Source organism: Bufo bufo, chromosome 11 (genome assembly GCF_905171765.1).
Source record: "Bufo bufo chromosome 11, aBufBuf1.1, whole genome shotgun sequence".
NCBI lineage: Eukaryota > Metazoa > Chordata > Amphibia > Anura > Bufonidae > Bufo > Bufo bufo.
Genome location: NC_053399.1, coordinates 100,752,022 through 100,779,622, shown reverse-complemented (window position 1 = coordinate 100,779,622; position 27,601 = coordinate 100,752,022). Strand labels below are relative to the sequence as shown.

Sequence of the window (27,601 nt, the reverse complement as noted above, 5' to 3'; positions counted from 1 at the left end):
GTGAGGATTATATAGAGCTGTGGTCACATGAAGAAGAAGAGACGTGTGAGGATTATATAGAGCTGTGGTCACATGAAGAAGAGACGTGTGAGGATTATATAGAGCTGTGGTCACATGAAGAAGAGACGTGTGAGGATTATATAGAGCTGTGGTCACATGAAGAAGAAGAGACGTGTGAGGATTATATAGAGCTGTGGTCACATGAAGAAGAGACGTGTGAGGATTATATAGAGCTGTGGTCACATATAGAAGAGACGTGTGAGGATTATATAGAGCTGTGCTGTTAACCATTTTCCCTTCTTCACCACCAGTGATGGCGAACCTTTTAGAGACAGTGGCCAAACGGCAACCTCAAACCCACTTTTTTTATCGCAAAGTGCCAACAGTGCAATTTAATCTGAATACTAGTCCCATATAGTATATCCTCCATGTAGTTCATCATGTAGCTATAATATCCTGCCTACAGTCAATGCGCTGCCTGTGCTGTTCATAGTGCACCCTGCGCTGCCTGTGCCGTACATAGTGCACCCTGCGCTGCCTGTGCCGTACATAGTGCACCCTGCGCTGCCTGTGCCGTACATAGTGCACCCTGCGCTGCCTGTGCCGTACATAGTGCACCCTGCGCTGCCTGTGCCGTACATAGTGCACCCTGCGCTGCCTGTGCCGTACATAGTGCACCCTGCGCTGCCTGTGCCGTACATAGTGCACCCTGCGCCGTACATAGTGTACCCTGCGCTGTTCATAGTGCACCGAGTTGATGAATGGCAGGGAAAATCTAGGGCATATTGGTACACCGTAGACTTTTTCCAGGGTGCGGGTGCCCACAGAGAGGGCTCCAATTACCGACTCTGGCACCCATGCCACAGGTTCGTCCTCACTGTTCTAGGCGCACATACAGAGCACGAGGTTTATAACCTGTTTTACATAAATATTTTATTTAATATAACTTGGTTTTTACATGGAAATCCTATCAAAAAGCAGTCTACTCCTCTTGTCGTGCCCCCATTTTACTGTTTTTGTTATTTTTGGCCTTGCACAGATTTTTATTTTTTCTTATTAAGACGTCGTCCCTGCTCTGTCCTTCTGAATCCAACATAAAAAAGGTCCTGATTGTCACATTTCCACGGATCCTGCAGGTGAGGTAGCCATGGAACAGTCTCACAAGTAGGAGACCATCTAAAGCTTCTCTGGCTTGCCACCAGTCTTCCGAATTGTGCCACAACAGTAGGGGATTCCATCTTCATGTGCAACTACTACAGAGTTACATTAAACCATCCCACAATGTGTTATACTGTCCGCACCCCGAGGTTAATCCCAAACAATGGATTCTCTATAGACTTTGCCAAGCAAGACTAACCAAGGGCAAGATTTATCCCAAGACTGTCACCTTGGGAAGCCATAGTCTGCCAGCAAAGTCAACGAGGAAGAAAACCGTAGAAGGTGTCTGGATCCTCCTTGGTATTTGGGTTTAACACTGCACAGGTTAAATTTGGCATTAAGGAGCCACTTGTACCGTCCATGTCTCTTCTCTGGCACCCCTCCATGCTAATTGACCGAATTAGGATCCGCCATTGGCAGTGTATGAAGAACTTCATCTAAAAGCTGCAGCGCTCGGTGGAGGTGAACTTCTATCCAGCACGGTGTCTGTTTGATGCTCTGACGAGGGTAGTCAGGGCCCCATCCCTTAACAAAACTGAGACGGAGGATGCAGAGGCGACGGAGATCGTCAACGCCAATACCGGCAGCTGCGGACAGACCTGTGCAGAGAACATAAGGAAATGCTGACAAAACACCAAGCACCAGACGAAAGCGATCCCCTCTCCTACAAGTTTCCACCTTCGCTGCCATAGATTGGACTCATAGCAAGACACTGAAGACTTTACGTACTTAACGTGGACCTTCTACTGTGGTTGAAGAGCTTTTAAATAGTGCTCCTCCTCCTCTCATCGTACTTACTGACAGCGGGGGCGATGCCACCCACAGATCCTGGGCCCGGGATTGTTCCAGCTACTGCCGCTGCCTGGGCAGCTGCTGCCGCCTGCGCTGTGGCAGCCTGTTGCTGCATTTGTCGATGACATTGCCGCAGGTCAAACACCTAAGAAAAGTATTTTAAAGTCACTTCCAGCAGATGGGTTACTTTCAAAGTCATGTTAACATAGCTCTCCGGTAAAAGAAGACCAAGAAGGACATGTGGAGCAGATACCTTAATATAAGCTCCGGGGTAAATCTTGTGCACGGCGTCCCCTGGCGCTCTGCCGGCCTCTCTATCCAAGTAGTAGCTTTGCACGAAGACAGCGTGGTCACTGAGGCACCTCATCCAGACATCTCCCTCTCCACGACACTCTAATTGGACACCTTTTCCGATGTGCAACCTGAGGAGAAAGACAGATGCCTTGCCGATGCTTGTAGTATGCGCTGCACAAGTGGCATGGCAGTTGCCACCCTTGTCTCACCTCGCTCGTTCACTGGTATCTGTACGATGCACGTTAGACAACTGCCCGAGGCAGAACCTGTCTCCTCCTGATGGGTCTACGTATCCGTCCACAGTCACCACTGGGCAGTTCGAGGGCACTTTAAAGATCTCTCCCACCTGAACATCCATTTCAAAGTATGCGACTGAACACCAAAACTCCGGGCCTGCCAGGAATGAGAATGGTTAAAACGTAGAAAAATGGAGGGGGGTGAAATCTACAAAGGTGAGAAGCTTCAGGGGTGACTTACCTGGGTGATTGGAGACCGGGTGAGAGTACTGGGGAGAGCTCTGATGGTGAGGCCCTGTAGGGTGCGAGGTAGGAGAACATGGTTAATTACAGCTACCGGAAAGAAGGACGACTTGGTTATGGTGTCATTCTGTGGCTTATAGCGGTGCCAGCCGGGTGGAGCAACAGACGTACAGTAATGGTTTGGGTGGTGCAGCGGTGGCTGTTGGCTTCCCCTCCCATTAGGCTGGGGTGCAGGACTGGGGGAATAGGATGCTGTGCTGTTTCCTGTCCAAGCAGCTGTGGAAAAGCAAGTGAGGAGAGGACAGTGGGACAAGGAGTTGTCAGAATTCACAGCGTTACTCAAAAGCATCTGTAAGAAGGCCCATGCCACGTGCTATACTTACTGTGGAAAGGCTGCTTGGGGGGTGACGGGTACCCATTACTCTGCGAGTTGTGGTTTGGAGTAGAAGGGGGAGATGGGGAGACCATCTGTTGAGGCGGTAAGACTGGTAAAAGGCCCTCATTATGTGTCAGTGAAGAAATGGGGCAACCAGGGGCCACTGCACAGAAATGAGAACGTCAATATAACCAAGCAGATGATACCTGACAATGGCCTACGTCACATCCTAAAACCCCATGTAAGCGGTGATATCACTGCTCAATGCCCTGGAGACTCACTGGGCTTTACTACACCTCAACAGTGATGGACACTGATCAGTCATGACGTTAAGACCATCTGCCTAATATTAGCTTCTCAAGCCTCTCTGACCCTTCATGGCCTCCAAGGTCTCTCATTACAGCTTCCATGGATCCCAAAGATGAAGACTAGCTTGAGATCTGGGAATTTGGAGACAAGTCAAAACCTTTATCTTATTGTCCTGTTCCTCAGTGTGGATGGGCATTATTCTGCTGAAAGAGACTATTAGGGGGGCGCCACTGCCATGAAGGGGACACTTGTCTCTGCAATGGTTAGGCAAGTTTTACATGTCACATTCACACGGCCTCCACAAGCTCTTTTCTTCCCCATGTAAATGATGCACCTGCACCCGAGTGCCAGGCCGCCTTCTTCCCACAGTGCACCCGGTGTCATCTCTTTACCGTGCAAGTGACGCACATGTACCTGGCTGGCCGCATGCGATTCATCCCACTGGGCTACCTTCTTCCTTTGCTCCAGTTCTGATGCAGACGTGGTGGACAGAGCTCATACGAGTGCTCTGACTGGTCTACGGCCACATGGCCGATAATGTAACCTTGTCACCGATTCCCTAGTTGTCCTTTCTTGGACCACTTTTGGTAGGTACCAACCACTACATACCAGGAACATCCTAGAAGACCAGCTGTTCTGGAGATGATCTATCTACACATCTCAATATGGACCTTGTCAAAGTCACTTGGATGCTTACTGTTCCCTATTTTCCTGCTACTCCAGAAGACCTCTCATCAGTGACAGTGGACGGACAGCAAACACTTACCTGAGGGTGACATGGGTATACTGGGGTACATGCCAACTGCTGTTTGAGGACTTTTAGGCAAAGTAAGAGGAGGAAGAGTAGGTCGGTAAGAGTCTGAAGGAGGCATCGGAGGTAGAGAGGCATGGTTCATGGACTGCTGCAGTTCCTGGGACGCTGAGAGGCATGGAGGGATGTCCATCTCACAGTCATTTGAAAACTCCTCCTTCACCGGCCGGCATGGAGTGCCTTAGAAACGCCAAGACGGGAGAACAGTCAGCGGAAAGTGTGGAGCAAATGAAAGAGACGTGGGAAGGACAAGACGGAAACTCACCCGAGCTCTGGATACTCAGTCCTGCAACACAAGGAGATGACAGCGTAAGTATCACACAGGAGCCTCCGCTGTGCAGCGCCCCCTGCTGCCCACACTCACCGATGCCTGGCGACACCACCCGCTCGTAGTGGTAGGGGTTCACACACACGCTGTCATACTTCAGGTCAAACGCATACTGGCAGAACTTCACGTGTTTCAGCTCGTTCTTGTGGAGGTCCGGCCAGCGCCACAGCCGGGCATAAATCACATGGGGGAAGCCCTTCCTGCCAGCCACCTACAAGAGAGAACGCAGGGTCAACGAGGGGGCAGGACAGAACCGATAGGCGGCATTCTCAGTCATGTCACCGCTGATCTCTAGTGAACGGATAGGCGGCATTCTCAGTGATGTCACCGCTGATCTCTAGTGATGGATAGGCTGCATTCTCAGTGATGTCACTGCTGATCTCTAGTGATGGATAGGCTGCATTCTCAGTGATGTCACCGCTGATCTCTAGTGATGGATAGGCGGCATTCTCAGTGATGTCACCGCTGATCTCTAGTGATGGATAGGCTGCATTCTCAGTGATGTCACCGCTGATCTCTAGTGATGGATAGGCTGCATTCTCAGTGATGTCACCGCTGATCTCTAGTGATGGATAGGCTGCATTCTCAGTGATGTCACCGCTGATCTCTAGTGATGGATAGGCTGCATTCTCAGTGATGTCACCGCTGATCTCTAGTGATGGATAGGCGGCATTCTCAGTGATGTCACCGCTGATCTCTAGTGATGGATAGGCGGCATTCTCAGTGATGTCACCGCTGATCTCTAGTGATGGATAGGCTGCATTCTCAGTGATGTCACCGCTGATCTCTAGTGATGGATAGGCGGCATTCTCAGTGATGTCACCGCTGATCTCTAGTGATGGATAGGCTGCATGCTCAGTGATGTCACCGCTGATCTCTAGTGATGGATAGGCGGCATTCTCAGTGATGTCCCCGCTGATCTCTAGTGATGGATAGGCGGCATTCTCAGCGATGTCACCGCTGATCTCTAGTGATGGACAGGCTGCATGCTCAGTGATGTCACCGCTGATCTCTAGTGATGGATAGGCTGCATTCTCAGTGATGTCACCGCTGATCTCTAGTGATGTTGGGCCCGGTCACAGTTGGGGTACAGTACAGACACATAACGGTTTACGGCATTATGGAAGGTGAGTACACGGTAAGTACCTGCTCCTATTCGTACAGCAAGGAGTGCAGAGCGCGCAGCCTCCAGGAATGCAGGAATAGCGGCTCGTGTACTGTTTGTAGGAGACGCTCCATCCCCCTCCGCTCCCTGGAGGACTCCGCGCAGACAAAACATACCCCCCCCCCCCATCCTGCCAGACAGTGACTCATCAGCACAGCAAGCAGAGGAGGCGCAAGACAGGGCAGACCGAGAGAGAGAGAGAGCGCAAAAAAGAGCCAGAAAGAGAGAGTGAGAAAAAGAGAGAGACAGAAAGAGAATAAAAAGAGGAGAAACCGATAGAAAGTAAAAACAAGAGAAAGAGCAAAAATATCAGAGTAGCAAAGGTGCATGGCCGAGAGACAGACAGCGAGAATAATCGCATGCCCGAGAGACAGACGGCGAGCAGACGCGCATGCCAGAGAGAGACAGACGGCGAGCAGACGCGCATGCCAGAGAGAGACAGACGGCGAGCAGACGCGCATGCCCGAGAGAGACAGACGGCGAGCAGACGCGCATGCCCGAGAGAGACAGACGGCGAGCAGACGCGCATGCCCGAGAGAGACAGACTGCAAGCAGACGCGCATGCCCGAGAGAGACAGACAGCGAGCAGACGGCAAGCAGACGCGCATGCCCGAGAGAGACAGACCGCAAGCAGGCGCGCATGCCCGAGAGAGACAGACCGCAAGCAGGTGCGCATGCCCGAGAGAGACAGACGGCGAGCAGACGCGCATGCCCGAGAGAGACAGACGGCGAGCAGACGCGCATGCCCGAGAGAGACAGACGGCAAGCAGGCGCGCATGCCCGAGAGAGACAGACGGCGAGCAGACGCGCATGCCCGAGAGAGACAGACGGCGAGCAGACGCGCATGCCCGAGAGAGACAGACGGCGAGCAGACGCGCATGCCCGAGAGAGACAGGTGGCGAGCAACAGAGACTATGTTCAGAGACACCTTCTGAACAGTGAGAACAGAACAAGAGCTCGGAGAAGAGACGCCCGATCCAGATTGACAGCAGTGCACCCGCTCGTTCCCCCTGCCACCTACCTGCAGCCTCCCATCAAGGGTCCGCTGGATGGTAACACACTTGCTGGGGTGCACCCCGTTTGTGGTAATGGCGGTTATAAGAGAGTCCAACTCATCCTTCTTCTCCTTCAGCTTCTTGACCAGGCTCTCGATGGCACGCTTGGCAAAGCCCTCATTGTCCCCTCCCTGGCGGTGGCACATCAGACTGTGCACGATGCTGAGGCAGGCGTCGCTGCTGTTCGGGGGGGTAAGGGACATGGTGGGGATCACCTGCAGGAGAAGTGACAGTGAGGAGCCGGCAGAGGAGGGCGACTACAGCGGTGCCAGCTGTGCCCACACACCTGCAGGAGAAGTGACAGTGAGGAGCCGGCAGAGGAGGGCGACTACAGCGGTGCCAGCTGTGCCCACACACCTGCAGGAGAAGTGACAGTGAGGAGCCGGCAGAGGAGGGCGACTACAGCGGTGCCAGCTGTGCCCACACACCTGCAGGAGAAGTGACAGTGAGGAGCCGGCAGAGGAGGGCGACTACAGCGGTGCCAGCTGTGCCCACACACCCACCAGCAGGAGAAGTGACAGTGAGGAGCCGGCAAGCGAGGGTGACTACAGCGGTGCCAGCTGTGCCCACACACCCACCAGCAGGAGAAGTGACAGTGAGGAGCCGGCAAGCGAGGGTGACTACAGCGGTGCCAGCTGTGCCCACACACCTGCAGGAGAAGTGACAGTGAGGAGCCGGCAAGCGAGGGTGACTACAGCGGTGCCAGCTGTGCCCACACACCCACAGCAGGCGGTGAAGGGTGCATGCTCTGCCACAACTACCAGGATGACCTGAATGCTGGGTGCTGTAGTTCTCCAGAGAGCTGGGATGGGTCCCCCCAACCCCCAGAATAAAAAAAAGGGGGGGGATGGGTGACTTTAAGGACAAACTACAACTCCCAGCATGCACTGCTACAACACGACATAGATGTACAGAGGCTCCTCACCCCTTCAGAGAGTCCTTCCCCAAATATCTCCTCATCAGAGCACATTGCGGGGACCGGGGACACCCCATCGTCCAGCCCCATGTACTCCATTATAACTGGCCAGGCTGGAGGACTGCCTTACATGGGGCTGCCAGTGGGGATCCTATGTAACCTCCAGCACAGGCCTCAACTGGGCCCAGCTGAAGCCAATCCTCCCCTGGGGATATTTAACCCTTCAGACACCTGGGGCGTGGCCTCAGTAATCTGGAGCCTCGCACACTGCGCTCAGCATTACAGTGGGGGGCCCGCTGCCCGCTGGGATGAGCCCCATTACACTCCTGGGAGATTGGGGGTAGAAGAGCCCCGCCCCCTCAATCTGGTCACATGACTGTGCTTAACCCTTCAGAGGCACAGACAGGAAGTCAAGTTAGCTGTGTGGCTGGCAGAGTACAGGACAGAGGCGGGGGTGGCTGGGTTACCGGGGGCACAGGTGTGTGGTCGGGCGGGTTATGGGGGGCACAGGTGTGTGGTCGGGCGGGTTATGGGGGGCACAGGTGTGTGGTCGGGCGGGTTATGGGGGGCACAGGTGTGTGGTCGGGCGGGTTATGGGGGGCACAGGTGTGTGGTCGGGCGGGTTATGGGGGGCACAGGTGTGTGGTCGGGCGGGTTATGGGGGGCACAGATGTGTGGTCGGGTGGGTTATGGGGGGCACAGATGTGTGGTCGGGCGGGTTATGGGGGGCACAGGTGTGTGGTCGGGCGGGTTATGGGGGGCACAGGTGTGTGGTCGGGCGGGTTATGGGGGGCACAGGTGTGTGGTCGGGCGGGTTATGGGGGGCACAGATGTGTGGTCGGGCGGGTTATGGGGGGCACAGGTGTGTGGTCGGGCGGGTTATGGGGGGCACAGGTGTGTGGTCGGGCGGGTTATGGGGGGCACAGGTGTGTGGTCGGGCGGGTTATGGGGGGCACAGGTGTGTGGTCGGGCGGGTTATGGGGGGCACAGGTGTGTGGTCGGGCGGGTTATGGGGGGCACAGGTGTGTGGTCGGGCGGGTTATGGGGGGCACAGATGTGTGGTTGTCGGGTGGGTTATGGGGGGCACAGGTGTGTGGTCGGGCGGGTTATGGGGGGCACAGATGTGTGGTTGTCGGGTGGGTTATGGGGGCACAGATGTGTGGTCAGGCGGATTATGGGGGGCACAGATGTGTGGTTGTCGGGTGGGTTATGGGGGCACAGATGTGTGGTTGTCGGGTGGGTTATGGGGGCACAGATGTGTGGTCAGGCAGATTATTGGGGGCACAGATGTGTGGTTGGGTAGGTTATGGGGGGCACAGATGTGTGGTCAGGCGGATTATGGGGGTCACAGATGTGTGGTTGGGTGGGCTACTGATGTGAGGGTCGGAGGGTTATGGGGGTCACAGATGTGGGGGTCAGTGGGTAACTGGGGGGAGAATAAGATGGGTGGTCGGAGGGTGACGGGGGCACACACAGCTCTATCACACATACTCTATACTTACGTCTGCCTCAGATGCAGCGGGTGATGTTGGGGTCCCTGAGCATCGCCCTTTCCCCGGGTCCCACCTGTCACCCTGACTGCAGCTCCTCCCTCCGTGGTCTGTTCTAAAACCCTCTCCTCTGCCCCTGTGGTCGCTGATGCCCTCTCCTCTGCCCCTGCGGTCGCTGATGCCCTCTCCTCTGCCCCTGCGGTCGCTGATGCCCTCTCCTCTGCCCCTGTGGTCGCTGATGCCCTCTCCTCTGCCCCTGCGGTCGCTGATGCCCTCTCCTCTGCCCCTGTGGTCGCTGATGCCCTCTCCTCTGCCCCTGTGGTCGCTGATGCCCTCTCCTCTGCCCCTGTGGTCGCTGATGCCCTCTCCTCTGCCCCTGCGGTCGCTGATGCCCTCTCCTCTGCCCCTGCGGTCGCTGATGCCCTCTCCTCTGCCCCTGCGGTCGCTGATGCCCTCTCCTCTGCCCCTGCGGTCGCTGATGCCCTCTCCTCTGCCCCTGCGGTCGCTGATGCCCTCTCCTCTGCCCCTGCGGTCGCTGATGCCCTCTCCTCTGCCCCTGCGGTCGCTGATGCCCTCTCCTCTGCCCCTGCGGTCGCTGATGCCCTCTCCTCTGCCCCTGCGGTCGCTGATGCCCTCTCCTCTGCCCCTGCGGTCGCTGATGCCCTCTCCTCTGCGGTCGCTGATGCCCTCTCCTCTGCGGTCGCTGATGCCCTCTCCTCTGCCCCTGCGGTCGCTGATGCCCTCTCCTCTGCGGTCGCTGATGCCCTCTCCTCTGCCCCTGCGGTCGCTGATGCCCTCTCCTCTGCCCCTGCGGTCGCTGATGCCCTCTCCTCTGCCCCTGCGGTCGCTGATGCCCTCTCCTCTGCCCCTGCGGTCGCTGATGCCCTCTCCTCTGCCCCTGCGGTCGCTGATGCCCTCTCCTCTGCCCCTGCGGTCGCTGATGCCCTCTCCTCTGCCCCTGCGGTCGCTGATGCCCTCTCCTCTGCCCCTGCGGTCGCTGATGCCCTCTCCTCTGCCCCTGCGGTCGCTGATGCCCTCTCCTCTGCCCCTGCGGTCGCTGATGCCCTCTCCTCTGCCCCTGCGGTCGCTGATGCCCTCTCCTCTGCCCCTGCGGTCGCTGATGCCCTCTCCTCTGCCCCTGCGGTCGCTGATGCCCTCTCCTCTGCGGTCGCTGATGCCCTCTCCTCTGCCCCTGCGGTCGCTGATGCCCTCTCCTCTGCCCCTGTGGTCGCTGATGCCCTCTCCTCTGCCCCTGCGGTCGCTGATGCCCTCTCCTCTGCCCCTGTGGTCGCTGATGCCCCCGCCTCTGTCCTTCACTTCTTCTCTCAGTTCTTCCCTCTCCAGAACTTGTTTTCGCTCCGTTATAACAATAGGCGAAGCCGGCGATGACGTCATGCGCTTCGCTAGCGGCAGCAGCCAATGGCGGCGCGGCTTGTATGGGCGAGCCCTCCCTCCGTCCAATGGCAGGGCTCGTCTCTCGCGGGCGCTGCCTGCCGGGCTGGTCTGCTGCGCTTGTTTACTTTAGTGAGGTGGACCGGCGGCGCGTGTTGTGTCTGGGGCCGGGACTACAACCCCCACTGTCCGGGGGAGGGACTACAACCCCCACTGTCCGGGGGAGTGTCTGCTGGGAGGGGTAGTGGCTGCTGGCCGCAGATTATATCACCTCGGATTTCCGCTCACAAAATAGTGTCAGTTGCGTTTTCTGGGGCTTCCTGGTCGCTGAGTGTGGCTTGGCCTTTTACAACTGTAATTTTGGTGCAGTGTATCAGTGTGACCCCAAGTCATGGTATATACATGGCTTCATGTGCTGAAATCCCGACTGCGGGTCCGACGGGGACGGTAGAGCCTCGGTCACACGGCGGCGGTGCGTTCTGGAACAGTCTCTGTGATGGGAGAGAAGTATGGGACCCCCTCCCCCTCCGGGGCCTCATCACCTCCCATCCTACACCCAAGGGTCCGTTCACACGTGGATCCGCAGCACACCCGGCCGTCACCCCGCAATGGCGGACAAGACTAGGACATGTTCTATTTTATTCCGGAGCCGCGGACAGCACATGGCGCGCGCTCTGCATTCGTTCCGTCCCCATAGAGCAGGGACGCTCAACCTGCGGCCTCCCAGCTGTTGTAAAACTACAACTCCCACCATGCCCTTCTGTAGGATGTCCGGGAATGATGGGAGTGGTAGTTTTACAACAGCTGGAGGGCCGCAGGTTGAGCGCGCCTGCCATAGAGAATGAATGGGCGGGCACCCGTTCCGCAGAATTGCGGACAAGTATAGGCAGTTCTATGGGGGTGCCATGTGGATTTGTGTGAAAAAGGCTAAATAATTATAGGACACGCTGCGGTTTTCACGCAACGCACAAGTGATGCGTGAAAATCACCGCTCATGTGCACATCCCCATAGAAGTGAATGGGTCCGGATTCAGTGCGTTCACCTCACGCATTGCACCCGCGCTGAATTCTTGCCCGTGTGAAAGCGGCCTTAGAGGACCTGGTGATTTTCCGTTTTCATTTTTGACTCCCTGCCTGCCCAGGGCCATGACTTTTTTATTTTTCCATTCGCATAATTTGTTTTTTGCAGGACAAGTTGTACTTTCTGATGGCACTACTCTGTGATAGTGCATATGATGTAGTGGAGCGCGGAAAACACTTATACAGTTATAGTTTCCTGGGGTTTTTACAGCGTCCCCTATGAGATAAAACTGTCCTGTTCTCCTCATTCTCCGCTCAGTACGATTACAGTGATACCACATTTATATACACTGCTCAAAATAATAAAGGGAACACTTAACCAACACAATGTATCTCCAAGTCAATCCCACTTCTGTGACATCAAACTGTCCACTTCGGAAGCAACACTGAGTGACAATCAATTTCACATGCTGTTGTGCAAATGGGATAGACAACAGGTGGAAATTATAGGCAATTAGCAAGACACCCCCAATAAAGGAGTGGTTCTGCAGGTGGTGACCACAGACCACTTCTCAGTTCCTATGCTTCCTGGCTGATGTTTTGGTCACTTTTGAATGCTGGCGGTGCTTTCACTCTAGTGGTAGCATGAGACGGAGTCTACAACCCACACAAGTGTCTCAGGTAGTGCAGCTTATCCAGGATGGCACATCAATGCGAGCTGTATCAAGAAGGTTTGTCAGCGTAGTGTCCAGAGCATGGAGGCGCTACCAGGAGACAGGCCAGTACATCAGGAGACGTGGAGGAGGCCGTAGGAGGGCAACACCCTAGCAGCAGGACCGCTACCTCTGCCTTTGTGCAAGGAGGAACAGGAGGAGCACTGCCAGAGCCCTGCAAAATGACCTCCAGCAGGCCACAAATGTGCATGTGTCTGCTCAAACGGTCAGAAACAGACTCCATGAGGGCCCGACGTCCACAGGTGGTGGTTGTGCTTACAGCCCAACACCGTGCAGGACGTTTGTCATTTACCAGAGAACACCAAGATTGGCAAATTCGCCACTGGCGCCCTGTGCTCTTCACAGATGAAAGCAGGTTCACACTGAGCACATGGGACAGACGTGACAGAGTCTGGAGACGCCGTGGAGAACGTTCTGCTGCCTGCAACATCCTCCAGCATGACCGGTTTGGCATTGGGTCAGTAATGGTGTGGGGTGGCATTTCTTTGGAGGGCCGCACAGCCCTCCATGTGCTCGCCAGAGGTAGCCCGACTGCCATAAGGAGGTCACTCCCTACATCCTTTGACTCACGTTTATACATGGATGCCATAGGAATCTGTAGAAGAGTTTCTGATTAATTTAAGGCAAAAAGTCAGATAGTTGCAGGATTTGAGTCATTAACTCCCATGATTAGTAAAAATAAATTTTTTATTTTTTTGTTGATTGGATTAACATATCTATTGTCATCAACAGAGATTTGTGAATTATATCTGTGATGCTGTTAAGGGAATGGTGGAACAACTGAGCTCTTTTCCAGTGATGACTCTACAGAACCGACTGGTCCTTGACAGCAGAAAAAGGAGGGGTCTACAGGAACTGCTGCATCTACATCCCGGACAACACTGCCCCTGATGGAAGGATCACCAAGGATCTGAAGAAACTGATGGAAGGATCACCAAGGATCTGAAGAAACTGATGAACTTTATCAAATGAACTGATGGGAAAAATTCTGAAATTAATATCATGGCCAGAATAATGTTTTGGGAACTGGTTCAGCGATGACAATGTTATTAGAATTTGGTTTTAACAGGCTGTCATATAGTTCTACATTTTAGGAAAATTGTTTTTGAAAATGTATAATACATCCATGCCCACACTATGTATATGTGCTGTGCCCCTGTCAAAGACAAAGATTATTCCATCCTTAAGTAAATAAAACCTTGTTGGTGGTTGCGGGGTAAATAGGACAAGGTGAAGGCAAACCCGAAAGGGAGTTGAGGGGACCTGGTGAAGCAATAAGGAAAGTCCAGCTCTTTGCTGTTTAGGGCGTTGGGAGAGTACCTCACTTTGCCTGTTCACCTCTGGTCTATTTCCCGCAATAGGAGGGATTTGTGAGAGAAGGATTTATTATTTTATGCATATATAATTAGAACATTCTGTAGTACACATTTCTGTCCACTAGATGGCCGCAAACCATATGTATGAGAAGGTGAAGAGGGGATTACATTACAGTTTTCAAATACACCTATAAACTCAGTTGAGGTTGCTGAAACCACTCCTATCAGGTTAAGGAGCCAATAGTCTCTTCTTAAGGAACACCCCTTTTGTGATGTCATGTCTGCTATTTAAGTGAATGTACCGTGAATAAAAGGCTCTCGCCTGCCTCTTCTACCATGGCTCAGGGAAGATGAGAAGATGCTTTCATGAAACCACCTAGAGTGTCTGGTCTCATTATAAAGCAGTATGGTGTACACATACTTATTCTTCTAATTGATTTGGCACCACACAAAGAAGAAGGAGAAGCGCATGAATTGCGCTAACATTAGGTACCGAGATGAGATCCTCAGACCCCTTGTGAGACCATATGCTGGTGCTGTTGGCCCTGGGTTCCTCCTAATGCAAGACAATGCTAGACCTCATGTGGCTGGAGTGTGTCAGCAGTTCCTGCAAGACGAAGGCATTGATGCTATGTACTGGCCCGCCCGTTCCCCAGACCTGAATCCAATTGAGCACATCTGGGACATCATGTCTCGCTCTATCCACCAACGTCACGTTGCACCACAGACTGTCCAGGAGTTGGCAGATGCTTTAGTCCAGGTCTGGGAGGAGATCCCTCAGGAGACCGTCCGCCACCTCATCAGGAGCATGCACAGGCGTTGTAGGGAGGTCATACAGGCACGTGGAGGCCACACACACTACTGAGCCTCATTTTGACTTGTTTTAAGGACATTACATCAAAGTTGGATCAGCCTGTAGTGTGTTTTTCCACTTTAATTTTGAGTGTGACTCCAAATCCAGACCTCCATGGGTTAAAAATTTGATTTCCATTTTTAATTTTTGTGTGATTTTGTTGTCAGCACATTCAACTATGTAAAGAACAAAGTATTTCAGAAGAATATTTAATTAATTCAGATCTAGGATGTTATTTTTGTGTTCCCTTTATTTTTTTGAGCAGTGTAGTTTTATGGGTTTTGTATTTACAGCGTTCCCTATGAGATAAAACTGACCTGTTCCCTTCATTCTCCGGTCAGTACGATTACAGTGATACCACATTTATATAGTTTTATGGGTGTTTTTACAGCGTTCTCTGAGATAAAACTGAGCTGTTCTCTTTATTTTCCGGATCAGTATGATTACAGTGATACCACATTTATATAGTTTAATGAGTGGTGTTTTTATAGCGTTCCCTATGAGATAAAACTGACCTGTTCTCTTCATTCTCTGGGTCAGTACGATTAGAGTGATACCACATTTTTTATAGTTTTATGGGTGTTTTTACAGCGTTCCCTTCATTCTCCGGGTCAGTACGATTACATTAATGTGGGGGATTGGGTCAGCACAACCTGTATGTAGGTGCACATCACTATGGCGAAATACATATACAAACGGAAAATACAAATGTGATAGCACTCTACATGGCAGTTGCTTTGATGCATTTAGGGGGGTGCTCCTGGTCAAGACAATCTCCTGAACTCCAAACTGAATGTCAGAATGGGAAAGAAAGGTGATTTAAGCAATTTTGAGCGTGGCATGGTTGTTGGTGCCAGACGGGCCGGTCTGAGTATTTCACAATCTGCTCAGTTACTGGGATTTTCACGCACAACCATTTCTAGGGTTTACAAAGAATGGTGTGAAAAGGGAAAAACATCCAGTGTGCGGCCGTCCTGTGGGCAAAAATGCCTTGTGGATGCTAGAGGTCAGAGGAGAATGGGCCGACTGATTCAAGCTGATAGAAGAGCAACGTTGGCTGAAATAACCACTCGTTACAACCGAGGTCTGCAGCAAAGCATTTGTGAAGCCACAACACGCACAACCTTGAGGCGGATGGGCTACAACAGCAGAAGACCCCACCGGGGACCACTCATCTCCACTACAAATAGGAAAAAGAGGCTACAATTTGCACGAGCTCACCAAAATTGGACTGTTGAAGACTGGAAAAATGTTGCCTGGTCTGATGAGTCTCGATTTCTGTTGAGACATTCAAATGGTAGAGTCCGAATTTGGGGTAAACAGAATGAGAACATGTATCCATCCTCTGATGGCTACTTCCAGCAGGATAATGCACCATGTCACAAAGCTCCAATCATTTCACATTGGTTTCTTGAACATGACAATGAGTTCACTGGACTAAAATGGCCCCACAGTCACCAGATATCAACCCAATAGAGCATCTTTGGGATGTGGTGGAACGGGAGCTTCATGCCCTGGATGTGCATCCCTCATATCTCCATCAACTGCAAGATGCTATCCTATCAATATGGGCCAACATTTCTAAAGAATGCTATCAGCACCTTGTGGAATCAATGCCACGTAGAATTAAGGCCGTTCTGAAGGCAAAAGGGGTCCAACACCGTATTAGTATGGGGGCACTAATAATTCTTTAGGTGAGTGTATATTAATAGTACGGGTGTTTTTGCAACCGGCGATGCCCTTGTTTTTTTTAAATTGGTTATGTATTTTGATTTTTGGGGAAAAAGAGGGTGATTTGAACACTTTATATTAACTTTTTTTTTGTCACGGGGGTGACTATAACTGGCGAACATTAGCTTGCCCATTGTGTTCTAGGAGGGCTATACAGCGGTCACAGAAATCTCCCTTTACAGTATACCAGGGCTGGCCAACCTGTGGCTCTCCAGCTATTGCAAAACTACAATTCCCACCATGCCCTGTTGTAGGCTGAAAGCTGTAAGCAGTCTAGGCATGCTGGGAGTTGTAGTTTTGCAACAGCTGGAGAGCCACAGGTTGGCCATTTCTGCAATATACCAATACAGTGCTGCCACCTGCTGGCCTGTATTGGTATAGTCTAATAATAGCTATCGAAGCCTGCTTGAGGCTTCAGGCTATTACTGTAATGTAACCACTTCCCCGATCTCACCTGAGGAACACAGTTACTGGAGCACACAGCTTCCGCTTCCAGACCGCTCAAATCCTGTGGTCACACAAGGCCGATCGCACACATCCGTTTTGGTTCCCAGCGGCTATGACAACTGCTGTGCAAGAGAGCACCATCTTTATAAGGCCTCATGCACACGACCATTATTTTTCCCCCGTTTTGGAACCGTTCATTTCAATGGTTCAGCAAAAAAAAGAGGGAATGTACTCCGTATGCATTCTGTATTTCCGTTCCGTTGAAAGATAGAACATGTCCTATTATTGCCCGCAAATCACGTTCAGTGGCTTCATACAAGTCAATGGGTCCGCAAAAAAAAAAAAAAAAAAAAACGGAACACATACGGAAATGCATCTGTATGTCTTCCATATCCGTTCCATTTTTGCGGAACCAACTATTGAAAATTTTATGCCCAGCCCAATTTTTTTATGTAATTACTGTATACGGAAAAGAAATGGAAACAAAAAACAGAATGGATCTGTGAAAAACAGACCGCAAACACTGAAAAAGCCATACGGTCGTGTGCGAGGCCTAAAAGTGACTCCTGGAGGTCGCCAAAGGGTTAAAATATGGAGCCCCGCTTGGCAGGCTTTCTACATGATCTTGGAGGGATTGGTTCATCCAGGACACCATTTATGAGGTCCTTCACTGGAACTAAGATTCCGAGGCCAACCCCGAACCCACCACCACATTGTCCTGCCATTCATCGGATATAGAAGTGCGATTGGTCACCACACAGAAGACGTGTCCAGTGGCGGCGTGGTCTACACCACTTTTGGCATTGTGCATGACTAGAGGCTGGATGTTATACAACTCCTAGCAATGTTCAGTAATGGTCCATCTGGGTGTAATGGCTCAAAAAATAGTGATTTATTGGCTATTTACAACATAACTTTTACTCATGAAATTAAGCCCAAAATATAGATATGATAAAATTGTCAGAGCGGTGATATAACAGGTCCATGTGCACGGCGGCACCTATAATGAAACCCGTACTCCTACCGCTCTGTCGTCAACGTCCAGGATGCGTCCTGATGACACCGAAGTGAATGGCTCCAATCCGGACGCTCGGCTGCTAGGGACGGCGGGGTCCAAGACGACCCTAATATGACCCTATAGAGTGGTCTAAGGCTTGCCCTAATGACTAATTAGGGGTAGCAGCCTAACCACAGGGCACTCGTCCTTATAAGGGGTGATACCAGGTATAACACCCATACGATGGTCTGTAAACTATGTGGACTGCTGGAGGGAGTACTAGATAACGCTCCTCAGCCAAAGTACGGGCATCATCTGTGCCCTGTGGTTAGGCCGCTACCCCTAATTAGTCATTAGGGCAAGCCTTAGACCACTCTATAGGGTCATATTAGGGTCGTCTTGGACCCCGCCGTCCCTAGCAGCCGAGCGTCCGGATTGGAGCCATTCACTTTGGTGTCATCAGGACGCATCCTGGACGTTGACGACAGAGCGGTAGGAGTACGGGTTTCATTATAGGTGCCGCCGAGCACCTTTTTTCATCTATTGAATGGGTGCCGCCGTGCACATTGACCTGTTATATCGCCGCTCTGACAATTTTATCATATCTATATTTTGGGCTTAATTTCATAAGTAAAAGTTATGTTTTAAATAACCAATAAAACACTATTTTTTGAGACATTGTGAACGATACATAGTGACGTCTATCTAGAGGACTAAAGTCCATTTCTGTCGATCCACCTGGGTGTAACCAAAAGGAGGCGTGTCCCTACAGTCTGCTATCATCCAATCAGTGCTGGGCTCGGCTACATATCTCCCAACTTTTGAAAAGCCCCAAGAGGGACAATATCGGTGGCATTTTAACCCCTTAAGGACCAGCAATATGGGTTTTCCACCTCTAAGGCGCAGCCTCCTAGTGACAGTCTAATTCTCTGCAGTGCATAAGCAATCAAAAGGTCTACATAGAAGCCTAGAATGTGTCGGCAGATAAGAACCATGTGGCTCATCTAGTCTGCCCAATATACTGAATACTATGGATAGCCCCGGCCCTATCTTATATGAAGGATAGCCTTATGCCTATCCCATGCATGCTTAACCTCCTTCACTGTATTTGCAGCTACCACTTCTGCAGGAAGGCTATTCCATGCATCCACTACTCTCTCACTAAAGTAATACTTCCTTATATTACTTTTAACCCTTTGCCCCTCTAATTTAACACTGTGTCCTCTTGTGGTAGTTTTTCTTCTTTTAAATCTTCTCTCCTCTTTTACCGAGTTGATTCCCTTTATGTATTTAGCAGTTTCTATCATATCCCCTCTGTCTCTTCTTTCTTCCAAGCTATACATATTAAGGTCCTTTAACCTTTCCTGGTAAGTTTTATCCTGCAATCCATGGACCAGTTTAGTAGCTCTTCTCTGAACTCTCTCTAGAGTATCTATATCCTTCTGGAGATATGGCCTCCAGTACTGCGCACAATACTCCAGATGAGGTCTCACCAGTGTTCTGTACAGCGGCATAAGCACTTCACTCTTTCTACTGCTTATACCTCTCCCTATACATCCAAGCATTCTGCTAGCATCTCCTGCTGCTCTAGGACATGGTCTGCCTACCTTTAAGTCTTCTGAAATAATTACTCCTAAATCCCTTTCCTCAGATACTGCGGTCAGGACTGTGTCAAATATTCTATATTCTGCCCTTGGGTTTTTACGCCCCAGGTGCATTATCTTGCACTTATCCACATTAAATTTCAGTTGCCAGAGTTCTGACCATTCTTCTAGTTTTCCTAAATCCTTTTCCATTTGGCGTTTCCCTCCAGGAACATCAACCCTGTTACATATCTTTGTGTCATCAGCAAAAAGACAAACCTTACCATCGAGGCCTTCTGCAATATCACTTATGAAGATATTAAACAAAATTGGTCCCAGTACAGATCCCTGTGGAACCCCACTGGTAACATGACCTTGTTTTGAATGTTCTCCATTGACTACAACCCTCTGTTGTCTGTCACTCAGCCACTGCCTAATCCACTCAACAATATGGGAGTCCATGCTCAATGACTGCAGTTTATTGATAAGTCTTCTATGTGGGACAGTGTCAAAAGCCTTACTAAAATCTAGATAAGCGAGGTCTACTGCACCTCCACCGTCTATTATTTTAGTCACCCAGTCAAAAAAATCTATAAGATTAGTCTGACATCATCTCCTTGAAGTAAACCCATGTTGTTTTTCATCTTGCAATCCATGGGATTTTAGATGTTCCACAATCCTATCCTTTAATAGGGTTTCCATTAATTTGCCTACTATTGATGTCAGACTCACTGGTCTATAGTTGCTCGATTCCTCCCTACTACCTTTCTTGTGAATGGGCACGACATTTGCCAATTTCCAATCTTCCGGGACGACTCCTGTTACTAATGATTGGTTAAATAAATCTGTTAACGGTTTTGCCAGCTCACCACTAAGCTCTTTTAATAATTTTGGGTGTATCTCATCAGGCCCCTGTGACTTATTTGTCTTCACTTTAGACAGCAAACTATTAAAAAAAAAGTCTCCTTGTTGGACTAGTAAATAGTTTTATTAAATAAAAATTCAAAAAATAAAACACAATCACCCCACTAAAAAAACATTGTACAGGCTGGGATGTGAGAATGCAAAAATGTTAAGGGATTTTATGGTGTAAAAGTAGTAAAACCTTTGTATTCCGTATGGCTGTAGTCACACTGAAGTGGCGCCACCTGGTGGCAGAAATCTGATCAGCAGGGGGAGGAATATGGACGACAAGGCAGAACATTTCTGCAGCATAAGATTCTAAAAGCCCCATCCAGAGGTACTGCAACAAACCTGCTGCGTGTGAACTCGGGCCGCATTCAGACACCCATAACATGGGCCCACGCCAGCGGGACTAATAGGGAGTCGGAGGGGATTTCAGAGCATTAGAGCCACAGGATCTGCAGACGATCGCAACATGGCCACACTTTGCTGTTCCAGTCTAACCTGGGCAATCCCTCTAACACAAGGTAAGGGTCCAGGTAGACCGGTGACAGCTCCCACTGCATCTATAGAATGGGCTCACCACCAAGAGGACTGTTACAGACATTACTTAAAGGGGGGCTCTAACTGACAAGTGTTAGCACCTCTGGTGCCCCTATTTTGTAATCTCACGTTTAAGGGTGGGTCTTTTTTTTTTGCTGCCTTTCCCCTATTTCCTCTCCTCAGGATAGGTTATCCGTATCAAATCAGTGGGGGCCCAACTGCTGGCACCCCGCCGATCAGCTATCTGAACGTAATGGTTGTCCGGGGTGCTGGGAGTCAGACCCCTGCCGATCCGGACGACCGATCCTAGAATCCAGCTGCAGGTGTAGACAATCAGCCATCAGATACCGCCAAGTCCATCTACAACGGAACTACTTGGGGTCCCGCCGCTGCTCTTCAACCCCCTCCCCCAAACACTGAGTAATTGGCAAGGTCAGGTGTCCTCAGACTGTAAAGTGTTTAATGAATGCTGCACAGTAACATCAAGCAGCCGGCAAACTGCCCGCTGCTGCCGAGTCCTAGTCATGGAGACGCATCAGAATTATGGGGCACCCTGCAAAATGCAGGCTTGGGCCAAATGTCACTAAAAACATAGGGCACGGAGAAGCGTGGAGATCCAGCAGCAAGAACCACACGATGGCCGCCTCCATACATTTCATAAAATATCAAACCGAAAGAAACAAAGTTGTCCTAAGTATCAAAAAGTAAAAGGACCTCTAAACCGAGGTGATGAGCCGGTGCCAGTCCGAGCGTGGGAGAACGCAGGTCCTTACAGAAACGCTGTTGATATCAGTCATTGGATTCAGGATCGGCCTGAGCCATGTAAGCGTCCAGCTCTGCATCCAGGTGACCTTTCGTCTTGGACATGTAGGCGTCCAGCTGGTTGTCGAGCTGCTCTCTGGTCAGTGTGGGCCGGGTAGGTCCTCTTCCTCTACCGCGGCCTCTCCCTCTGCCGAAGCCTCCTCTGCCCCGAGCCATCACCCCTCCGCGACCTGTGGAGACAAGGACAGAGTCAAAAAAACTACATGGGAAGAGAAATCTGAGATGAACGTGTGACCCCCAATAGTAGGCACTGACCTCGTCCACCCATTCCTCCTCGGCCCATCGCCCCTCCTCTCATGAGGCCCCGGCCGGGGCCTCCACGACCTCGCATGCCTCCTCTCCTCAGCCCCATCCTGATAGCACCACCTCGGCCTCGCAGGTTTTGACCTAGAAGACGACATTACTTCAGAAGAGGACAACAGGCAAGAGGGAGTGAACTGGGAAATGGAGACGTGACCCACCTCGCATGACCATGGCGCCCCGCTGCATTCCTCTGCCTCCCCGGCCAATGCGCATGACTCCCCGCTGAGACCCCCGGAGCCCCATCCCAGCTCCGCGCATTCCGCCGGCCCCTCGCTGAAGCCCTCCCATCGGTCGCCCTAACCGGGCCTGGATATTGCTCTTACCGAGCCGCTGCTTTAAGCTCTAGCAGGAGAAATCAGACAAATTACTCACAAGAAATGGCAGAAAACACAGGACAATTGTAATGTTACAGCGCTACGGGCCACTGCCCCCCTCCAATCACACCGGGGGGGCGGCACAAATCCAGCAGAATTAACAGGGCTTCCAGAGGACGGACCCCTCAGGCGAGTCCAGCCGCAGCAGCACAAGGTCCATCTCACCAGTTAGATGGTCTCGCCACCCCTTTAATGGAGTGGTTTCATCTGGGACTTAGAGGGCCACTAAGCTAGGCTATTCCACCAATGTCAGATGGGTGTGGGACCACAACCATCTCCAGAATGGGCGGCGGGCTCCGCTATTTACACAACTCCTATAGAAATTAATGGAAAGCACGTCGCACATGCGCAACTGCTCTCCTCTCACTTCAGGGGTCCCGCACCCACTGATGTCCAAGATGAGATAACGGTCCCGCACCCACTGATGTCCAAGATGAGATAACGGTACACCCACACATACTGGGAAAAAGATGGCTGCAGATTTTGTGGTGGATTCACGGTATATTTCACGTATTTTTGCTGTGGATCTAAACCGCACTCTGCAGGTCCAACTCCAGATGTTTTTCATGGCACGGACACATGTGTATAGCCCCAGAGGCCTATGGGCCAGGGTTCATATTGTCGTACGTACGCAGAATTATGAATGCAGCTCTGAACACTACTGGGAATATCACATGACCACTCCTGATGAGTACAAGATTAAAGGGGTTGTCCAGCTGTCAGGATAGGTCATCAATATCTGATGGGTGGGGGCCTGACACCAACACCCCCGCCAATCAGCTGTTTGACGCTCCATGACGATAGGTCATCGGTATTGTTGGCTGGACAACCCCTTTAATGCTTTGAGTTCCACCGCAGCTTTCTCTGTGACGAATCTTTAAAGGAAAATGCCTCTTCACTGACCAATGCTGAGGGTTTGTTACAGTCACATGCAGTGTGAAGTACGACAGTAATGCAAGCGGTACTGTATCAATGTATGTAAAGCCCTGAAGGGGTTTTCCATCTTTGGAGGTCTTTTAAGCAGCCCTCTCCAGTGAAAGCAGCATACATATAAGGGGTTTTCCTAATGTTTTACTGATCAGTGGGGGTCCGACATCTTGGATCCCCGCCGATCAGATGTTTGAGAAGGCCTTCACTCAGCTTTTCTTAGTCACGTGGCCTAGGACAGGGATCAGCAACCTCCGGCACTCCAGAGTGCTTCATTCACTTCTATGTGAGTAAGAAGAACAGCCGAGCACGTATGCATGCTGGGAGTTGTAGTGCCGAAGGTTGCTGATCCCTGGGGCCTAGGAGCAGCTCAGCCTGACTGAAGTGAAAGGGCTGAGCTGCGATACCAAGCACGGCCACTACACAATAGACGGCGCTGTGCCTGGCGAGCTGAGAGAAGGCCTTGGCGGTATGAGCACCTCAAAAAGCTGATAGGCGGAGGCCCCGAGTGTCGGACCCCCACTCATCAGATACGGATGACCTTTCCTGAGGATGGGTCATCAGTTAACAAAAGATAAATCAAAAACCTCTCATAAAGCCCCTATAAAGGGTCAATGAGTTTTACATTTTTCAGAAAGATTAAAAGTCTTGATTGGTGGGCGTCTGAGCAGAGAGACCCCCACAAATCACTGCTCGCACATCGCACACCCCTCGCTGCAGGAGACGGCCCCAGTCAGGTTCTATCCGAGATACTAGAGTGCTGCTTTATCCTCATCCTAGTGGGGGTCTCAGTGCTCAGACCCCCACCAACCCCAACTTCTTACCTCTCCGACACACCACAGGATCGGGCTCCTCGTTCACTGCCCTGCGTGTCAACATGCAGTGGTGGTAAGTGCCCCTTGCGCCATGCCAATGGGTGACATGATATGGAGGGGGTGCAGGAGCAGTCAACGTGGATGTTGGTACGCAGGGACCAGACGTAGCATTGGCGAACAATGGGGCTGGATCAGGCAAGTATTCCTCCGCAGAACTGGCCTCATTCACCGACGGCACCCCTCCACATAGTCACCTGGATGGCACATGGTCAGTCCAATATGGCGGCTAGCAGCTGCTGAGATCCCGCTAATCATAGCCACGCCCGCCTGGAGGCGGAGTCTCACCTGCTTGAGCTTCAGAGCGGCTTGCACAGACGGCCTGTTCTCCATCTGCTGCGCCAGTCTTCTGTTCCTGGCACTGGCCAGGCTCTGCTGCTGCATCGTGGCGCGGACATTCACTGGCATCGGGTGTTTGTTCTTCAGCATGTTAGTAAAGCTTCAAGGTCGAACAAAATGGGGGGAGGGTTTAAATAAGTTTCAACAGACACCACCGCGTACCTCAAGGCCCCCCAGAGGAGTTGTCAGTTTATTTCTTTAGCCATATGGTTGGCATGTGTGTGCCCATGATCTATCCTCCGCAACTTCCACATATGCACAGCACTAACAGAGAAACCCACAGTGCGAAGCAGAAAGAGCGGGGGGCAGAGGGGAGCCGGGGGAGGGGGAAGACTTACAAGGCGGGGGGGGGGGGGGGGGGGAACACACACAGGACTGGAGGAGACAGAAGGAAGACGGCAGAGCAGACGCCTCTTACAAGACCCCCAAAGGGGCTTCGGGCAAAGGGTGTGACCCGCATCAGGCCTCTTACAGCTCCGGCCACACAGGCGTGCGCCAGCCTTGGACACAGCAGCGGGCGTCACGCAGCACAGGTAACATGCTACCAGGCTGCTGCCAGAACCCATGTATAAACAGGTGGAAGAAGGGGGGAGGGCGCCCCCATCACTGTGCATTACCACACCCCACTGACAAACTCCTCTACACAGTGCAACATGGCTGCCAGGAAGGACAGCGCCAGGGGGCACGCTCTACATTTTGGTATGTTACGCAGATGATGGGCAGCTTCCTCACCGCTCGTTCAGCGACAGCTTGGTGGTGCTCTTAAGTACAACTTTAGATGCTGAGGGAGAGGCCATCGTTACTCCTGGACCACCTGGAAGACAAGGGGGAGGTCAGGACCGAGGACAGTCACCCCACATGGCCTCACACTGCTCCTGCCCCTCACTAACACCCCCCACAGTGCTCCTGCCCCCCACCCCTGTACTGACACCCCCACAGTGCTCCTGCCTCCCCCCCACCCCTGTACTGACACCCCCACAGTGCTCCTGCCCCCCCCCCACCCCTGTACTAACACCCCCCACAGTGCTCCTGCCCCCCACCCCTGTACTGACACCCCCACAGTGCTCCTGCCCCCCACCCCTGTACTGACACCCCCACAGTGCTGCCTCCCCCCCCCACCCCCTGTACAGACACCCCACAGTGCTCCTGCCCCCCACCCCCTGTACAGACACCCCCACACTGCTCCTGCCCCCCCTGTACAGACACCCCCACAGTGCTCCTGCCCCCCCTGTACAGACACCCCCACAGTGCTCCTGCCCCCCCTGTACAGACACCCCCACAGTGCTCCTGCCCCCCCTGTACAGACACCCCCACAGTGCTCCTGCCCCCCCTGTACAGACACCCCCACAGTGCTCCTGCCTCCCCCCCCCCACCCCTGTACTGACACCCCCACACTGCTCCTGCCCCCCCCCACTGTACTGACACCCCCACAGTGCTCCTGCCCCCCACCCCTGTACAGACACCCCCACAGTGCTGCCTCCCCCCCCCCCCCCCACCCCTGTACTGACACCCCCACACTGCTCCTGCCCCCCACCCCCTGTACAGACACCCCCACAGTGCTCCTGCCCCCCACCCCTGTACAGACACCCCCACAGTGCTCCTGCCCCCCCTGTACAGACACCCCCACAGTCCTCCTGCCCCCCCCCCCCCCCCCTGTACTGACACCCCCACACTGCTCCTGCCCCCCCCCCTGTACAGACACCCCCACAGTGCTCCTGCCCCCCACCCCTGTACAGACACCCTCACAGTGCTGCCTCCCCCCCCCCCCCACCCCTGTACTGACACCCCCACACTGCTCCTGCCCCCCACCCCCTGTACAGACACCCCCACAGTGCTCCTGCCCCCCACCCCTGTACAGACACCCCCACACTGCTCCTGCCCCCCCCCCCCTGTACAGACACCCCCACAGTGCTCCTGCCCCCCCACCCCTGTACTGACACCCCCCACAGTGCTCCTGCCCCCCCACCCCCTGTACAGACACCCCCACAGTGCTGCTGCCCCCCCTGTACAGACACCCCCACAGTGCTCCTGCCCCCCCTGTACAGACACCCCCACAGTGCTCCTGCCTCCCCCCCCCCACCCCTGTACTGACACCCCCACACTGCTCCTGCCCCCCCCCACTGTACTGACACCCCCACAGTGCTCCTGCCCCCCACCCCTGTACAGACACCCTCACAGTGCTGCCTCCCCCCTGTACTGACACCCCCACACTGCTCCTGCCCCCCACCCCCTGTACAGACACCCCCACAGTGCTCCTGCCCCCCACCCCTGTACAGACACCCCCACAGTGCTCCTGCCCCCCCTGTACAGACACCCCCACAGTGCTCCTGCCTCCCCCCCCCCCCCCTGTACTGACACCCCCACACTGCTCCTGCCCCCCCCCCTGTACAGACACCCCCACAGTGCTCCTGCCCCCCCCCCCTGTACAGACACCCTCACAGTGCTGCCTCCCCCCCCCCCCACCCCTGTACTGACACCCCCACACTGCTCCTGCCCCCCACCCCCTGTACAGACACCCCCACAGTGCTCCTGCCCCCCACCCCTGTACAGACACCCCCACACTGCTCCTGCCCCCCACCCCCTGTACAGACACCCCCACAGTGCTCCTGCCCCCCCACCCCTGTACTGACACCCCCCACAGTGCTCCTGCCCCCCCACCCCCTGTACAGACACCCCCACAGTGCTGCTGCCCCCCCACCCCTGTACTGACACCCCCACACTGCTCCTGCCCCCCCCCCCCCCTGTACTGACACCCCCACAGTGCTCCTGCCCCCCACCCCTGTACTGACACCCCCACAGTGCTCCTGCCCCCCCACCCCTGTACTGACACCCCCACAGTGCTCCTGCCCCCCCACCCCTGTACTGACACCCCCACACTGCTCCTGCCCCCCCCCACCCCTGTACTGACACCCCCACAGTGCTGCTGCCCCCCCACTGTACTGACACCCCACACTCTCCTCCCATATTAGGCCTCTACATCTAGTAGTCTACACCCAGAGATCCCAGGTCACACGTCCCCAAGAAAAAGCACATGGGCCCCTAGATGTCCTGGCACTACACCGGCAGGGGCCCCTCCTATCTCCCAGGACACTTACTTGCCGTCCCTGTAACCGACGCTGCGGCCTGTTCTGTGTGCCGGATGAGAAGAGTCAGGTGGATGGGGGCTGCTGGGTCACCGGCACTCACACTGCGCCCTGAAAGACCCCACAATAACTACAGCAACAAAATGGAGGCACTGCAAGCCCTCAGCCTCAAAATGGAGGCGTCTTCAA

At 53.0% G+C, this 27,601-nt stretch overlaps 2 protein-coding genes across 4 annotated transcripts; both read right to left on the bottom strand.

Annotated features, from left to right (window-relative positions):
* Window positions 1-913: 913 nt before the first annotated feature.
* LOC120981775 (mothers against decapentaplegic homolog 4-like) lies at window positions 914-10,479 on the bottom strand. Of its 2 annotated transcripts, none has more exons than XM_040411481.1 (13): window positions 10,461-10,479; window positions 9,186-9,300; window positions 6,734-6,982; window positions 4,584-4,758; window positions 4,485-4,505; window positions 4,175-4,399; window positions 3,107-3,262; window positions 2,895-2,999; window positions 2,722-2,775; window positions 2,454-2,637; window positions 2,204-2,372; window positions 1,957-2,095; window positions 914-1,757 (listed from the first exon to the last, which is right to left on the bottom strand). In XM_040411481.1, the coding sequence occupies exons 3-13, from the start codon at window positions 6,968-6,970 to the stop codon at window positions 1,546-1,548; spliced, it is 1,677 nt and encodes a 558-aa protein (XP_040267415.1). In that variant the 5' UTR covers window positions 6,971-6,982; window positions 9,186-9,300; window positions 10,461-10,479; the 3' UTR covers window positions 914-1,545. The 2 variants fall into 2 exon arrangements, with proteins under 2 accessions (XP_040267415.1, XP_040267414.1); XM_040411480.1 differs by having other exon boundaries at window positions 10,431-10,471.
* A 10,474-nt stretch (window positions 10,480-20,953) lies between these two features.
* On the bottom strand, window positions 20,954-27,592 carry LOC120982557 (chromatin target of PRMT1). 2 transcript variants are annotated; one of them, XM_040412798.1, is made up of 6 exons: window positions 27,425-27,580; window positions 25,062-25,143; window positions 24,279-24,429; window positions 21,976-22,159; window positions 21,770-21,901; window positions 20,954-21,684 (listed from the first exon to the last, which is right to left on the bottom strand). In XM_040412798.1, the coding sequence occupies exons 2-6, from the start codon at window positions 25,124-25,126 to the stop codon at window positions 21,482-21,484; spliced, it is 735 nt and encodes a 244-aa protein (XP_040268732.1). In that variant the 5' UTR covers window positions 25,127-25,143; window positions 27,425-27,580; the 3' UTR covers window positions 20,954-21,481. The 2 variants fall into 2 exon arrangements, 1 of the variants encoding a protein (XP_040268732.1); XR_005774941.1 differs by lacking the exons at window positions 20,954-21,684; window positions 21,770-21,901 and having other exon boundaries at window positions 22,040-22,159; window positions 23,943-24,429; window positions 27,425-27,592.
* Between the last annotated feature and the right edge of the window lie 9 nt (window positions 27,593-27,601).

Bases quoted from the DNA above. Each gene is read 5' to 3' on its own strand.
- LOC120982557 (XM_040412798.1), bottom strand. From the start codon at position 25,126: ATGGCCTCTCCCTCAGCATCTAAAGTTGTACTTAAGAGCACCACCAAG. The intron at 21,902-21,975 runs GTGGGTCACGTC...GTCGTCTTCTAG, and splicing joins GGGCGCCATGGTCATGCGAG to GTCAAAACCTGCGAGGCCGA. The intron at 21,685-21,769 runs GTCAGTGCCTAC...TTGTCTCCACAG, and splicing joins AGGAGGAATGGGTGGACGAG to GTCGCGGAGGGGTGATGGCT.
- LOC120981775 (XM_040411481.1), bottom strand. From the start codon at position 6,970: ATGTCCCTTACCCCCCCGAACAGCAGCGACGCCTGCCTCAGCATCGTG. The intron at 4,759-6,733 runs GTAGGTGGCAGG...TCTCTCTTGTAG, and splicing joins CCCTTGATGGGAGGCTGCAG to GTGGCTGGCAGGAAGGGCTT. The intron at 4,506-4,583 runs GTGAGTGTGGGC...CTTGTGTTGCAG, and splicing joins GGTGGTGTCGCCAGGCATCG to GACTGAGTATCCAGAGCTCG.